Below are 18,109 nucleotides of genomic sequence, written 5' to 3' on the forward strand. Positions count from 1 at the left end.
CCATGTAGTAAAGCAGAAAAATGGTTGGGGGGGGGGGGGGGGATTTTTGGAGCAAAAGTAGGGGGAACAGGCACATATGTGGAGACAGACGATTGGTATAGTTACACATACAGGCTGGAGTTTTACAGACTCTGCTAGATACATGACACATATGAACTGATTGGTGGCTACAGGCGTCTTCTCGATTTTATTTCTCTCACAGGAGTAATCTAGCTTCCCCTGAGAGATGAATGCAAAGATGGTGTCTTGGCCTCTGTTAGTACAGCAGTTTTTAATACTATAGTGGTGTGCTTAACAAATAACCAAGCCTGAATTTGGTATACCAATCTCAAATTTATTTTCTGTCTAAGGCAGGGCTGGGCAACACCTGCCCTCCAGATGTTGATGAACTACACATCCCAACATGCCTTGCATCAGTTTCAGCATGGCAACATAGCAAAACTAATGCAAAGCATCCTGGGATGTGTAGTTAATTAATATCTGGAGGGCCGGTGTTGCCCAGCCCTGGTCTAAGGTGTTCTTCATCAAATAGTATGTATGTTAGGTTCCCAAACTTGGTCCTCAAAGCACCTTAACAGGTCTTAAGGATATCCAGACTTAACACAGGTGAATTAATTAGTACATTCTTAGTCCACTTGGTTTAACAATCTGTATATAACAATGCATATCCTTAAACTCGAGTCTGGAGGGTTCTTGAGGTCCTGATTTGGGAATGGACACACAGGCTTATGTTTGAATAATCGACACACTTGCAGGCATGATGGTAGCAATAACGGTTCTCCATGTGTGTTCTAGCTTGGCAGCATGGGCACAGTGGGGCAGATGTATTTGGCCTCGAGAAGAGATAAATTTGAAGGTGATAATGCACCAGACAGTTGGCCACTAACTGTAATTGTCCAAACAGCCTGAAACTTGACAGGGTTGGTGCATTACCACCTTCAATCTTCTCTTCTCCCGGTTTAATACATCTGCCCCACTGAGATTTAAGGTCTGGCTGCAGGAGAGGTATCTGAAGATCAATCTCTGGCAGAAGTGACTCCATAGGCATAAAGCACTTTACCAGTGTGGTTACACTTTTTTCAAAGGTTAGTACAGTGGGTTCCCAAACTGTGTGCCATGGGACACTTGCAGGGGTGACATGGGTTGGGGTCCAGGACCAATTCAAATTATTTATGATCAATTATTTATGGACAAAGCCAGTGCTGGTGGCTGGCAATCATAATGTTTACAATCAGAAGCAAATCCTGCCATTTAATACATAACTGACCCTAAGAATCACATATAAACACAATGTACTTAATTTTAGATGTATTTTTTGGGCCCAAAAATAGGTAACGCACCCCCCACTATCCACGCCAACCCGAAGCGTGGCGAGCGCCAGCGGAACGCCTCCTCCGACCTTTTCATTCCCCCACTATCCACGTCGGCGTGGAGTTGATTTGTATAAAGTGTCGCGAGTGCAGCGGATTACTTTACATGTATTCCGCGTCACCTTGCGAGGCTTGCTGCGCTCGCCACACTAAATGAAATCAACTCCACACCGACGTGGATAGTGGGGTAATCAAAAAGTCAGAGGACGTGTTCCGCTGCGCTCGCCACGCTTCAGGATGGCGTGGATAGTGTGTGTGTGGGGGGGGGGGTGGTGCATTAAACCTATTTTTGGGACATACAATCATATTATTGTATACCTATGTCATGGCATTTCACACCCTATAAAATCACATGCGATTTTTGCGGCACATGTGATGTGATGGCCCGGGGCTGAGAGAGAGCAGTTAATAAATTACATAGGGAAATCGCGTCGCACATCGCATGGCAAATTGCTTAGTGGGCGCAGTTCTAGGAAACATGTACCCCTTTTTTTTTTTCAACTCATTGTCCTAAACACCTAATGTTTAAAAATAGACATTTTGGATCGAGAAACCATTATACAGTAACTGTAGTATACGGGTAACCTATGCAAGGCTGTCCTATCTGTAAGTTGCAGTTGGACCTGGTGCCCCCTTCCATTGGTTAACAGTACTTGTGACCAAATCAAATTCCTAGTATACCTGGCCAATAAATTTTCATAAAAGAGGGTAAAGGTATAAAAAAAAAATATTTTGCTTTTACCTCCTAGTGGGTTGAATGTTTACGTAAATTGCTGACCTTGCGAAGCATACTGTATTTTTACTGCATTTCTTATGACCTTGTGGTACATGTTGGTTTTCATGTAATTTTTAACTGCACTTTATGACTTGTAAAAAACTGTTCATATAAGCCTTGAAATGAAAGTTACATGGTTTACGTGTTCAGGTTACTTATCAGATTTTATGGTGTGTTACTCTTACACATTTAAAGGTACATATATATTTTTTTATATCTTCTTCCCCCACCCCCCATTCTTGTGAATTGGTTAACTATAAGTAAACAAAGACAAAAGCACTTCAGCATTCTTAGTTTGCTCAAGCACTCCAACAAACTGTCAGATTAGAAAGTTCAATGGGTTGCCCTTCTGTTTCTTCTGCAATTAAATGTTTCATGACAACAAGTTTTTACAAAGGTGTGAAATGGTAAGTTTGCATAGGCGTGCGCACGGGGGGTGCCAGGGGTGCACAGGCACCTCCTAATGACCCGGCACCAGGATTGCACGCAAAACATATTTTCAGCAGCACCCGCGGCGGTCAGGACTGCTGCATGACTTGCCTGCCGCCGCTGGTCTCCAGCACGCCAAACAGATCACTGCGGCTGGGGACATAATGGGTGTTGCTGCTGCGTGGATGGACCTGCTCGCTGTCTCGCTCAGCTCCATAAGGTCAGTCCCCAGGCAGGCAGGCAGAATTGACACAGCCGGTCAGACACTCGGTATGACTCTCCTCTTGCAGCTAGCTGGAGGCGATGGGAACTGCAGCTGGGCAGCAAACCGTAGCTCAGCGAGGGGAGAAGGAACTCGGCAGGGAGATGCCACTGAGTGGGGAGCTGGAGCACTGCCGGAAGCCGGAGCTCGCATGGTGGGTTTGCGAGCCCCGCTCCCCTCAACTGGAAGCCGGAGCGTGCAGGGTCACGGTGGGTTTGCGACCCCCACTCCCCGCAGCTAGAAACTGGAGTACGCAGGGTCACGGTGGGTTTGTGACCCCCGCTCCCCGCAGCTGGAAGCCGGAGCACGCAGGGTTGGTTTGCGGCCCCCCTCCCCTCAGCCTTAATGTAGGGGAAGCTGACAGCCAGCTTGTCTTCACGAGCTGGATGGTGTAGGAGGGAAGGTGCTGATGAGCACTCTTATGTCCCTCCTTGCTACAGCCCTGCAGGCATGCGCGGAGCCCTCCAAACCTACTGCACATCCCTTAGCTCCTGGCTGGAAAGGAAACACAGCCCACTAGCACAGACATCCAGGTAACTGCTCAACTGGGCACCTCAGCGTAAGCTCTTCTGCCCAGTCTCATTATGCTGCCCCTTCTCTGATCTCTCCCCATGCCTCTCTCTTCCCCCATGATTCTCGCTCCCTATGCCCCCCCCCCCTCCCCCCTCCGGGCCTGTCAACAAATATTTAGGGGCAGCCAGAAAACATTGTGCCTAGGGGCGGCCTGACCATTAAATTTGCCACTGGCTTTAATGTGTGATGGGCATTACAGTGTGTGGCATTATATGGGCATTACAGTGTAAATTTTTGCAGCCCGCCTTTGGCACGCACTGTCCAGATTTCTATTGTATTTAAGGGGTATGATTCTTTCTACAGTGCATATACATAAATAAGTCACCTTGTTTTTTTGTGTGCATTGATGGCCAATAAGAGTTTATAGACACGCCCAGAAGGCGGTGATGGACAAGCCCAGAAGGCGGTGATGGACACACCCCTCCAATGGTGCACCCCCTAAAACAATGGGCTGCGCACGCCTATGTAAGTTTGCATGTGCATTGTTTAAGCAATAGGTCTATTTGTTCACATATTTTTTGATTGGAAGCCACAAGCACCGTTTTTTAAATATATTTACATATACTACCAATTCAAATTATTTATGGTCTACCATCAGGCCAGGGCAACCCTGTAAGTGCTCCGCGGTATGCAGCTTGGGAACTACTGTAATAGGTTGTAGCCACAATATCAGAATAAAATCTTATACGTATGTACAGGTCGAGTATCCCGTATCCGAATATCCGTTATCCGAATTATTCCGAAATACGGACATTCCAGAAAGTGAAAAAATTTTTTTTTTTTGCTAAAAACTCACTGGGGACATATGTAACAGCATCACTGGGGACATGATATGTAACTGGCACTATATATGTGCAAGACAATGATTGCTTGGCATTCAAATTCAGTGCTGAGATAGTACACACATTTTGTTTCACGTTTTGAAACCTTGTTTTTTGAACAATTAAAATATGTTTGTGTGTATTTTATGTGGTAATAAAATATATTTGTGTGTATATTATGTGTTTATACAGCATAAATGCAAGATACTTCAAAATACATCATTGAAATATTAAAATATTCCGAAATACGGAATAATCCGTTATCCAAAATTCTCCTGGTCCCGAGCATTTTGGATACGGGATACTCAACCTGTATATTTAATCATACATTTTCAAACAAACTTCTGCTTTCAATGGCATCCCCTTTGTTATAGTAGAATATGGCCTCGCATTTGCTGTGTTGGAGTTGGCTGTCATCTTCTGCCTCTTCTTCTTTTCCTTTTGAACTTTATCCCACTCTTACAGGATAGCTGTAACGGGGCGTGAGGTGTCTGGATGCCCTGTTTCTGCATACGGAAAGATGACTGGGAATCTGTGTGGTGATATTCCGAGCTCTTTAACTGGGTTGTGATTGATCTCCTATTACCCGCTGGCTGGTGACTGGTTTCTACCTCTTTTGCCTCCTTGGTGATCCACATTTAGTGTGGCGGGGAAACTGTGGCATTTGGGTACTGACAGCTGGTTGCAGGATTCAATGTTTTGAGCTGGTCGGGTGGGGAATGGGGTTTGATTTCATTGCCTAACTCCTCCCCTGTCAGTCACTGTGAACGTAGGGGACCCTCTGCTCTACTGAGCATGGGGGAGAAAAGCATTTAAGATGGTTATATTATTTATTACCTGTACTTAATTAGGTGATCAAAAATGATGTATCAAACAAAGGCAGCAACCTAGTGAAATTTTTGGACTCATTGACATGTCTGTGTGTGTGTGTGTGTGTGTATAGATAGAGATAGGAAATCCACGCTCACAGCCCCCAGAAGCGAACAATGGGGTGCTTCATTATGGTAACCGGTTCTGTTCCCTAATCTATAATGACATTGGGCCAATAGTAGGTTCAGTGAGGGTACTAAATTAGATGAAAGAAGTAATTTCATTTGTACATCACCATAAGTAGATTGAACCGTAGGTCCGGTCCAGCCTTTGTCAAGACCTTACAACAAATGCATCCACAAAGCTCCAGTATTCAAAAGATACTGACTCTGCTTTGGATGATGATGATGATGGTGTGTGTGTGTAATAAATATATATATATATGTGTGTGTGTATGTATATATAGCAGAAAATGTTTGATTTGTATTAAATAATATGCTAAATGTGGAAATGTTTGATATAAAGTAGCACCTCCAATATTCTGTTGTGCTTCACGATTTGGAACAAAATCTTAAAAAAGCACTGGATAATAGACAAAGAAAGACATAAGGGCCCTGTGTTCTTGCTTGGCATGTATGTGCTACATATTGCATATTTGTTCATCTGGATAGCAAAGGTTGTTGGTATAATTCAGATATTCAGAAACACAAGAGAATCCATTTATGGTAACCTAGTCTAGAAAGCGCGAAATGGCAAATAGATTATTTGTGGATTTGTGTTTAGCAGAGTGGTGTGTATTATTATTATTTTTTTCAATCTCTTTAGCCTCTAGTGACCAGCCAGCAGAAAGATTCCTTGTTAAAGGAAGATGGTCCTTATCGATTTGACCCATGCTGCTCTCATCCTTTGTCACATTTAGAGGTGTAAGGATCAGGGTCTGGATGGCTTCAGTAGCATATGTAGCAGTGTTGCCATTTCCTCCTATTGATTTTCTTTCTCCTCTGTGCCCCCTCCCTTCCCACAACTTGTATTGTATTTTGTTCTCCTTAACAGACTTGCCATTGAGCAGTGATGTGCATTTTCTATGTGGACATTGTGTATTGATTGAACAGCTGACAATGCTTTTGTTTGTCGTCCCCCCCCCTCCTCATTTCTTTTCAAATGGTGTGAGCTTTGTGGTGGTTTCATTTGGTGTGTTTTTTTTATTTTATTTAATAGTATATTACATGCATTATCATATACAATATAAAATGGCTTAGTTTTGTATTGTTGCCACTGTCCTAAGGTTTAAATTCTGTATTTTTTTTTATTTCTTCTTGAAGGAAATAGGACATCTGCTTATAATGTGTTATTGTAAGGATTGCTAGCATCACTCTGCTCTAGAAACAATAATTTAGCAGCTGTTGATCTGTAAGGTCCTTAATGCCTTGAATAGTATTATAACATGTATCTAGGCCTAATAGCTTTTTGAAATCCGTTGCGGGATAAACAGAATCTTCATGAATGTATGTGTTCAGGGATGCATGACCCACATAACCTACAAATTTGATTGGGTTGGCATCGACTGATGGATAGCAGATTAGAATCCTGTGGTTTGCAGGCTACAAATTTGTTGTCAAGCAAGATTTATCAGATGCAATCAGAATTTCAAGAGGTCAGATAAAAATTCCAAAGCACACTTCTTTTTTTTTTTTTCCTCTCTCACCCAAAATATAAAATTCAGTGGTACGGTTGTGTGTCGGAGTGGGGGTGGTGAATATGTATGTATAGCTGATGAATATTCTCCTCTCCCTAAAGCTGTCTGTCTGTTATTCATCAGAAAGCAGGTCGCAGCTCAGTGAGCAGAAGAGAAAATTTTAATAGAAGTTGTGCCAAGGGCTGTAATGCATCATTTTAGGACCTTAATTACATTACAATGACAAATATCAATGGTGACAACAGCAATAACCTACATCCTTTAATGACTGTGCTGGAAAAGGAGTTTGGGCTCTGCGCCATTAGTTTAGCCTTGCTTTCAAAAACATAGGCCATTAGGAATGTGTTTCCATAGTGTTTGTTCACTAGCTAAAGCCCAGTAGTAGGAACTGTTAACGCCTATCCAGTGCTTGGTCTTGTGGCAGAAAATGTGATCCATATCATAGCTTTGTTGTGAAGGGAATGCATACTGGTTTTATATAGAGTGGATGGGATTTTTAAACCACAGTCCCATGCACTTTTGCTTTCTTATATAATGTAACATGAAGCTTTTATTTTTGTTCTCCTTTTTTTTTGCGATAATGTCTTTTGTGGAAGGTTGCAAAACTTATTTTGGGGATCCTGATGGGATCCGTCAAACATATAAGTAAAAACCAACCTGTTTTTTTCCTTATTTAAATCTTTCCTCTATGAAAAGGAAGAGTATTTCTTGTAAATGAGCATGCACAGCAGAGGGGAGTTCTAAAGCTTCTATGCGCATTACATCATATGTCATGTGACTGGTTATCATTATAACAATTTGGCAGTCAGTGATTTCACTAATAGCGCCTTGCAGAAAAAAATATCACCACTGTACATTTATTTAAAGGTAACCTCTTCAGGGAGGTCCCTAACATTATAGGGGTTCAACTCTAGGGCACACCCAAACCACCCCAGGGAACCAAACACATTAAAAGATGGGAATTATCAGAGTGTTTTTTTTTTAACACTAATGGGGTCTACACAAGGGGCTACTGTGCTGAAAAATATATAGATCAATGGATCAGCGCTGTTTGCTTAGCGATCTGTAATGGCCAGTGTTCTTCGGTGAGAACACTGGCCGTGACTGGCAATAGTAACTAGATTTATCCTGTTTGGGAGGAATCTCCACGCTATTGCCCTGGCCCCTACACATGGATTGATGTGGGTCATTTTCTAAGCGATCTAGTCAAATCATTTACAAAATGGGCTGATATCACCTCGTTTGTAGACCACATGATACGTCACTTTATCTTTTTTTTGTGTCATGGGATGCTTTGGATGGGGCAGTTGGGGGATGCCCTGTGCCCCAGAGGTGACCCCCAAATTATGTCAGAGACCTGTCCGAAGTTACCTTGACGAGTGGTGGGCAGGCTCAAATTGGGCCAATACTACATCAAAAACATCATTTATGAATGGTGTATGGTGCACATGCTATCCTGTTTACATGTACTGCTGTCCTAATCGTTCACATCATACTTTGCATTTTTCAGTTAGTAACAAATAACAGGGAGTATGGTCCCAAATAGCCCACGGACCATGATCATCATAATTAATATTTCAGTTTGGAAATTGGTGGAATAAGCAGCCTTTTTGGCGTACTGGGCTTCCTGAACACATGCATGTTTACAACTTGGACACATTGCAAGGTCAGCTGGTGAATGGCTATATTTACAGTCCAAGTCCAGAGATCATTGCAGTCCATTCTACATAACTTGGTCTGGCCATGATAATGCTTGTAAATTTGTGTTGGTCAGTTATACCCCTTTTCCACTAAAATCCCCGGTAAACCTGAGCAGTTGAACACGTTGGTGCACGGTTATCCGGATCCTGGTAGCTATCAGCGTTAGAATCCTGATTAAACCAACCCTGGTTCCTCTGGCAATAACCCGAATTATAAGGATGATGGAATCGGATATTAGTCTTTATGGATACAGAGACTAATCAAGAATATTACTGAATCTAAATGACCCTATTTTGTTTGTTTCCTTTTTAGTTTTGCAACATAGTTTTCTACATTGGAAGACTATTTTGCATATGTTTTGCATGTTTTCTAAAGTACTTGAGGTTGACTGTGGCTAGCTGAATAGCTTGCTGTGGTAAACTATAGGTGTGACCTGATAGTCAGTGGGCCTCTGGTAGAACTATGAACATCCATGGATTATAGTGTGTGTAACTGATTAAAAAAAAAAAAATCTCAGAGAGAAGTAAAGCTGCGTACACCCTTATAGATTCACGGCTCTGGTGATAATGTTAACTGTATGGGTGGTGCTCCCAGATGAACAATATAGCATATACACAGTAAATTACATGTAGAGGGCAATTCTATTTTGGCCTAGAACATATATATATCTACCATTAGACCTAGATTTATATTTATAGTTTTAAAAATTTAAAATGTAGTATTAAATATATAAATTAATATTTTGTTATTCTAAATAGAACTTTAAATGCTTTATGCAGAATTCCAAACTGGTGGCTTTCTTTGTGTAGTCGGCCCAGTGACCATTCCAAACAGTGTGTGTATATATAACATGTGTATGTGCGTGCGCAAAACCTTCAAGAGACATTTTGCCCATGTATCCAATAAACTTTAATGAGTGTCAGATTTTCACTTGACACGGGTATTGGGTTTATTTTGTCTTTGTGTTTTAAGACCTCTTTCCTTCTGTGCAATCTACTAGCCACATGCTAGATAAGCTATAGATACTTGAGCAGTTAACTCGTTAGATGGTGTCAAATGCCATGTGGATGTGCTCATTATTGAGTCACTGTCAGGTTTCAAGGCTGACTTGGCAACCTCTGCAAGTTTCCATGGTCTACTGATCTAGCTGTAAAGCTTTAAAGAAAAAAAAAATGCAAATTATGAATGGACGTTTTAGCTGTGCCTTTGATTGCAATAAAATCTTTTGATACCTGGCCTTATTAACATACTGTCTGAGCTAAAGGTTTTGTACTAAAGCCACCCACCTACTGCAGATTTGTGGTCCCTTATGCAGCTTATGACCCCTTTGCATTCCCTTCCTAGGTGTTTATGTAGAGACTGTGCAGTTGGCAATTATGTAATCCAGTTTATCAAATGTTAATACAGCCTGTCTCTAGGAAATGCTGTGCTTAATGAAATGTTCTTATATATATTCTTTTTTAATCTGCAGGCTGAAATTGTCAAAAGACTGAACGCTATTTGTGCACAAGTCATTCCCTTTTTGTCCCAAGAGGTAAGTGAGCTTCATTTATAGTCACCTAGCTAAGTAATTTGATTTAAATGGCATATATATATATATATATATATATATATATATATATATATATATATAACACCCAACACCCACTTTTTTTTTCTCTCCTTTTTCCTTTCTCCATCTGTGAATCTTTCTAGTATTTCATTTTTTTTTCTGCTCCACTCATTTATATCTCAGCATCTTATTAAAATTCAAAGCCATATAATTTAAATGCACTTGCATAGTGGAAAAATGTTATAATGCGCTAAGCGTAATGCAGCTGTTTTCTTGTCATGTACGCTCAGTGTTGCTTGGAATTATGACTGTTTGTCAGAATGGCAGCTAATAGAGTAGATTGAAAAATTGCCAGAATAGGCAGAGAATCGTACTCCTCTCTTGATGATAGGCATTAAATGCTGGCGGAAATGTGGTTTGGCATATCAAATTGAAGTGCTGCTGAAAGTAAACAAATTGAAGAGATTTGGCTAACTGTGACTTTTCCAAGAAATAAAGTTGTCCGCAAGTAAAAATTGGATTTTTGAAGTGGTGATTTTCACAGTAACAGTGGTACAGATAGGCAGACTATGTTTAATTCTGTTTGGTTTTTATAATTTGATTCATGTTTAAAATCTATTATATTACAATGTCTTCCTGGCTAAATTTTAGCAATATACAGCTGTAAGCGAAGGCTTGGGTACACAGAAGACAATATATCGTCCGATTTTATCGTGTAATATATTGTGTGTGCACGCGATTGTACGCTCCCAAGGGTTGTTTGTCTGCTCATCCCATCGAGTGTGCTGGCAGATGCATGTAGGTGAATGCAGCCAACATTGTCCAGTGTGTAAGGCACGTCCAATGTATTGTTGTACTGTTCGTGCCTTCAGTTAGCATACACATAGTCATCTATACTAAGTTAGAGGGTTTGATGTATTAGACTGTAAAAAGAACCAAGAAGTTGTTAATTGTTTGTTTACATTTTCATATATAGCGCAGAAGATTCCATTGCGCTTTACAATTGTAGAAAAAACTGGGTAACAGACAGACATGGAGGTAGGAGGGCCCTGCTGCAAGCTTACAATTTATAGGGGGGAAACAAGTACAGGCACCAGTAATAATATAGCCGTCCCACCAAGTTGCAAGTCCAGAAGAGAAGCTATATGATAAATACGTGACTCAGAGGGTTATGCGTGTGGAACTTTACTGTGATAGGCTTGCCTGAAGAGGTGAGTTTTCAGGGAACGCTTGAAAGTTTGGAGGCTAGTAGAGAAGGGCATTCCATAGTATGGGGGTAGGCCGATGAAAGTCCTGCTAAAGTGAGTTGGGAGCTAGTAATCTGTGCAGAAGACAGATGCAGTTTTAATGTTTTTTAGATGCATATAACATGATTTAGAGACTAATTGAATGTGGGGAACAAAGGACAGTGCAGAGTTGAGGATGACCCCTAGACAGCGAACTTGTGGGGTAGGGTAGATTGTCAAGTTGTCAACAGTTATGGAGATATCAGGATGGTAACTGCTCTTGGTTGGTGGGAATATAATTTATTCCGTTATGGCAGTATTGAGTTTGAGGTGGCGAGAAGACATCCAAGATGAGATGATAATCAGTAATAGTTTATTGGTTGCTATCATTTTATAGAATGTTCTTGATAGAGTCCACTTCAATGCTGATTGGTTGCCAGGAGAATCTTAGCCACTGATCCATTTTTCAACTCTTAACCAGTAAGAGTTTTAGGGGGGTATTCAATGTGTCACCGCTATTTCCGGGAAATAGCGGCGGCTCCCTATTCAATGCTGTTTTTAGCGACAGCATTGAAGCGGGATCACTTCAGAAGCTGGCGGGTCCGTTCTGCCGAAAACGGCCATGGATTGTCGCGATCCCGGCCGCAGATCGACCGTTTTCGCGGCCACGCCCCCTTTGCGCCGATCGGCAGGCGGGACATCAAATCCCGCCTGTCGTTCAGCTGTCGGGCTGACCGCAAACGGGCCAGGATCACGGCTGTCGGCAGGGATCGACAGCCGTGATCCTAGATTGAATACCCCCCTAAACAGATCGTTAGTTGGGTCATGATTGTTATCTAATTAAAACAAGGTGATTATTTTTCTTCTACCATCATGACAACCATTACATTGGGGTATCTTCCCACTCCTTCAGCTTAGATACTGTTTTTTTATTATTATTATTTTTTGTAAATCACAACAGAATGTTCAGGGCAAACACTAAATTAAATAATTGTACTTTTTATAGGCTTTGTATTTTGTTAGTATTTATTCACCAGATTCTCTCCCAGAATAATGTACAATTTTAGCGTTTGTCAGTGACTTCCAAGAACCAGCAAGACCGAAATTACCCATATATGTTAAACTGGGTACGCAATATACGATGTGTATCCAGCCTGACATTACTTAAGATGGGACATGGCATGTGACAAGTGCATACACTTACTGATGCCAAGTCCAGTGGCGAAGCCATGTGACATGTCGCACGTTTCTGCAGTCCTGATATAGGGTGTTGCTAGTGACCTGCAGAACTGGGCATATCCCATACACAATAGATGAAGTACCAATCTGCTCCTAATCACGACTGATCAGACTGCAGCACATCTGATTGGAGGAATAAGAATTGCAATTCAATTAAAGGCCAGGTATATGAAGGCTGCAGTGTTTATTCAAACCCACTCTTTGAAAAAGCTCCATGGGGAGCGAAACGCTTTAGAGGATCACTTGCAGCCCCCATCTGATCTAATTTGGATGCCATATACACAGCAATAATATCATCTTGACATTCTTCATGCGCTGGTGAGCCTAGCAACATCAGGCATTGTTTGGATCCTTGTGCCGCTGGAAGTGTAGTCCCATTGCTGGGTGAAGGCGAACAACTACGCGGTTTAGCACCACCTTACCAACTGCTTGTCTCCCTTGGAACTTTCCAACATTGGCTTTCTGTTGGCTCTGGGACATGCAGGGACAGTGGGTGAGAGACTCTTGCCTTGCGGTGCATCATAGCAGACCAGGTCGCCCGTAATTAAGGTGAAAGGGAGACATTGGCCCCTCCAAAACCCAGAACACCCATAGCCAGTTACCATCGGCTAAATCATCTGGACCCCTGCTGTGATTATCGAGTTCCGATAACACCGCAGATACCAGTGGCTTCACGGATCAATTACATCACCCCATGCACGGCAAGTAAAAATAGTCATTCATTTGACTTTCAATGAGGCATCACCTGGACGTATTTATTTATGTGGTGCATCCACACACTACTTTTATATATCCCCACTTGACCAATTTAAATTCTACAAATACATTGTCTTTTTATTGTGCATTATATCTATGTATTTGATTTGATCTAGATATTACCCGGTGGCCACCGTATCAAAGTTCATATTTATTTTATACAGTTTTTCTAAATAAATACATTTATATAATATAAATGATGCGTGTGATTCAGTACATGGTATAACAATCATTTAAATTAGTGCAGTGTTTCCACAAAATTCCTTTGTCTGATTAGAGGACCAGCCACTCTCCCCGCTGCACCGCACATTGTACGATTGTGTGCATACAATCCGCCGTACAACCGCTCAAGATTGTACACTTGGGTTCAGTATCATTCTGGTGTATGGGAGCCTTTAGAATAACAGAATGGAAGCTTTAAAAGTAGGATTGTTCTTCCTCTGTTAACCATGGTTACCTGCAAGGAAACTCATTCAGTCATTATTGCTTTACACAGCCATTTATCAGATGAACAAGAACTTCTAGGTGAAAGGTTCAGTTATTGTGAAGAAGGCTTCAGGGCACCCAAGAATGTCCCGTAAGCACAGGACCATCTCTTAAACTTGATTTAGCTATGGGATTGGGGCACCACCAGTGCAGAGATTGCTCTGGAGTAAAGTCATTTTCTCTGATGAGGTTGTTTGGTGTATCTGGAAAACAGCTTGTCAGGAGAAGGAAAGGTGAGCACTTTGATCAGTCCTGTGTTATTCCAACAGTAAAGCAGACCATTTGTCTGTGTGGGGTTGCTTCTCTCCTAATGGAGTGGGCTCACTCACAATTTTGCCTAAGAACACAGCCATGAATAAAGAATGGTACCAAAACATTATCCAAGAGAACAGTCTCCCAACCACCCAAAAACATGATGAATAAATTCCTTTTCCAGCATGATGGAGCACCTTGCAATAAGACAAAAAAATTAAGTGGCTCGGGGAAGAAACAGAAAATTTTTGGGTCCATGGCCAGGTAACAATCCAGACCATAATCCCATAGAGAAATTGTCAATCCTCAAAAATGGGCGTCCATCAGTCAGCATGTGCCCCAGACGTTGATTGACAGCATCAAAAAAAGTGTCAAAGTGTCAATACAGCAAATATTGACTGTACATAAACTTAATGTTTGTTGTTTTTTTTTTTTGTAAATAAAAGCCTTTGGCACTTAAGTAAACACAGAAGTATACCATACTAACGTCTGACAAAAAGGTCTAAAACATCAAGGCCCCAAACTTTGTGAAAACCAACATTCTCAACGTTTTGCCATAGCTGCACATTGGCCAATGAATGGTTTATCTGCTCTGTCTTGTTTCAGTTGTTGTAGCAAAAGCCCCCGAATTGGCCGTATGTATTTATACCTTATCCAAATTGCTCGGGACCAGAAGAATTTTGGAAAACAGATTATTCCATATTTGGAATATTTTTATATTTCAATGAGTTATCTTGCATTTATGGTGTGAATATATATATATATATATATATATATACACACACACACACACACACACACACACACACACACACACACACACACACACACACACACACACACACACACACACACACACACACACACGTATTTTGGTGCACAAAACAAGGTTTCAAAACATGAAACAAACTTTGTGTACTATCTCAGGCACTGAATTTGAATGCAATGATTTTCTTGCACATATTTAGTGCCCGTTGCATATCATTTTCCCAGTAGTGCCAGTTACAGATGTCCCCAGTAGTGCTTTCCCCAGTAGTGGGGTGGCGTTAACAATGAGGGGGGGGGGGGGGTTGGTATTAAAATGGGGGGTTTGGGCCTTTTTACATTGAAATCAATGTAAAATCGGGTCTCAGGGACCATTTTACATTGATTCCAATGTAAAAATCGGGTGCATCGCATGTGATTTGGTTGGCATGCGATGCGATTTTTCGGACCCGATGGATACAATTAAAATTGGTGGTACCGTGCTAGGAAGTACCAAAAAAAAAAAGGTACTTGTGTACTAGCACAGCACCCACGATATTTGGTCGCACAACTTTTAATCGCATGGCATACACCCGATGCACTGCGATGCGATTTTAAATTGTATAAGCCCCCTATACGATGTTTAATTGTATAAGCACCCTAATGGGGGCTTAAAATGTTAAATGCACCCCCACTATGAACGTGAACCCGAAGCGTAGCGAGCCCGCGAGGGGCGACGGTACACGTCCTCCGACCTCTTCATACCCCCACTATCTACGTCGGCGTGGAGTTGATTTTAGATAGTGTGGTGACCGCAGCGAGCCCGAAGCGTAGCGAGCCCCGTGAGGGGACGCGTATTACTTAACATGTATTCCGCGTCACCTCGCTGCGCTCGCCATGCTTCGGCTGTATAGCCGACGTGGATAGTGGGGGTATGAAAAGGTCGTAGGACTCTTACCGCCGCCCCTCGCGGGCTCGCCACGCTTCGGGTTCACGTTCATAGTGGGGGTGCAATTAACATTGTAAGCCCCTATTAGGGTGCTTATACAATTTAAAATCACATCGCATTGTATGCCATATACAATGCTATCCAATCAAATTGTATACCATCGGGTGCCAATCGCGTCGCATCACATGCCTTATGGTCTGCGATGCGATGGGCGCCGTGCTAGTACACAAGTACCAAAAAAAAAAAAAAAAAAAATACATTCCGGAAACTATGGATAAGTGGTACTCGACACACCCCTTTTTTTTTTTTTTTTTTTTTTTTTATATATAACCCCTTCACTTGTGCTCTAAATTAATCACTTGGGTGATGCATAGAAATGCATTTTTCTACCAAAATACAAAATAAAAGGTATGAAATGGTCCAATTGAAAGTATTGGACAAAACCTAAGGTTGTGCATATGTATGCTTGTTTAGGAAGGGAAATGAGTAGTCTCGTCAGGGCCTCCAAGACCCAAAGAGAGGCCATAGTTAATGCGGTACCATTAGCAGAAAGAGTGCCTCTTATAGATGTTACATGTCCCGCGTGTGTCTTTCGCTAAAACCACTTATAAATAATTACACAACGTAATTTTGGTACAAAGTCCCCCCCGCCTGCTCCTTCTTTCACTCCGTTCCTCTTTTCACATAACCTTGTCCCTGTCACATGTTGTCCTAGCGTTACTTACACAACAATACAAGTAGACAGAATCATGTTACCCATAAGCACACATTCAGATCTGTTTGGTTAGAAGTTGTCTTAAACCCACACATTATTATACTTCAATAGTCTTGCATATAAACCACACATGAAGCATACTAATAAATAGGTGACCTGACCCCCTAGTCTAATAGCTTGGCGTAAGTCAGATGTACAAGGACAAACCTATTGTAGACTTATTACAAATCTACAGTAATACCTTGTGGACAAAGAGTATTCATATCTATTCAGGTGAAGTTGGATTTAATCTTTTTATTTTGTTTTCTAGACAAGATTTAAAAATAAAAATCCCAACCTGTTCCACCCATTGACGTAGTATGGAGCCCATGTAAACACCCACAGTTACAATAAGCCCATATGAGCTCCTCCTTCCAAGCTATGGTTTATGAAATTGGGACATGGGCCAGGTTAAAATCTCCCAGTGTGTATGCACTGAGCAACTTATCTGCCAGCAATGTTCATAAAATGAGTAAAAATGGGCAGTGTGTACCACCTTACGGATCAAAAAGTGTTGAGATTATACCTAATTGATAAAAAAAAAAAGAGGCCAAGAGATTCTCAATTGGTCATCAAATTCTATGGAACTTGGTAAACTATTTAGGGAGAATCATTAAATTCTGTGAACTCTATGAGCATGGTAAAACACACTATAGGGACTGTGCAGGAAAAATGCAACTGCTACGATTGCTTGCTCAATAGGTATTGATGATTGAGAGGTGTTTGTTCCTCTCCTCCCTTTTTTTTCTTTCCCCTGTATTTTTCATTGAACAGATTGTACCATAATTCTCCTAATTGGCCCATGCTGACTTTAATTCCGCCTCATTAACCAATACTTCAATCCCATTTCTTCCAACTTGGATATGCTTGCAAAGCAGATAGCCTTACAAGGAGAAAAGGCATCTAATTGGAATGACGGAAGTAGTTGTTTTCTTTCAGAGTTTCCGATGCTGCTCTCCTTTACTACAGTGAGAGATGATGTAATTGGCTACGTAAAATCTTGTACTGCTGCTCTATGCTGACATGTCACTGTCTAGCATCTGTTAGGTTATCATCACCCTTTGTGTTCTAATGAACACTTACAGCACATACAGTTTATAAGTCTCTACTGTATTTTGCTGTAGGAGACTCCTGTTCTCGAATTCTAATATCTGGTTCCTTTTTTTTTTTTTTTTTTTTTTTTTTTTTTTTAGTTCGTATAAAGATTCCTCAGAAATCATAAGGCAGAAATATAATGTTCAATGGTCATACGTTATAAGAGCAATTAAACATTTACTCTCTTCCCTGCTGATCTGTGGTAAACCACTTATAGCTCTGCTATTTGAGGTCATGAAGGAAATTGTCCATGCAGGGATATGTACATCCCGCATAGTGTTCTGTATATTCGCAGTAGTTTCAGCAGGAGGATGTTTACTTTTGGTTACCAGTTAGAGGAAAGGTTGAGGTTAATGCTGATTTAAAGTTCTATAATTATTTCCTTATGGCAGAATCCTTACCCACACCTTGTTAACTTCTGCAGTGTCTTGCAATGACAGCATAAACCAACAAGCAGTCACCAGCGTGTTTACACATTGCGGGCAGGAATTTCCAGAAGTAAACACTGGAGACTTTAGAGTGCTGCAGAGGAACACACAGTAGCTGCACTGTAATCTTGTCTTGGAGACTTCCTAAAGGCGGTCTGCTCCAAAGCTGCCCGTTGATTTACCATACGCCT

General features: G+C 41.4%; 1 protein-coding gene across 14 annotated transcripts in view; it reads left to right on the forward strand.

Moving 5' to 3' along the window:
• The window catches only part of LOC146079053 (transducin-like enhancer protein 4), a 113,622-nt gene that overhangs the window by 16,631 nt on the left and 78,882 nt on the right, over positions 1 to 18,109 (forward strand). For all 14 annotated transcript variants that reach the window (XM_083186152.1, XM_083186156.1, XM_083186154.1 and 11 more), the window contains exon 5: positions 9,909 to 9,971. In XM_083186152.1, the coding sequence (XP_083042278.1) occupies positions 9,909 to 9,971 (63 nt within the window). The remainder of the gene's footprint in view (positions 1 to 9,908; positions 9,972 to 18,109) is intronic.

This window comes from Crinia signifera, chromosome 1 (genome assembly GCF_055691185.1).
Source record: "Crinia signifera chromosome 1, ASM5569118v1, whole genome shotgun sequence".
In the NCBI taxonomy this organism is placed as follows: domain Eukaryota; kingdom Metazoa; phylum Chordata; class Amphibia; order Anura; family Myobatrachidae; genus Crinia; species Crinia signifera.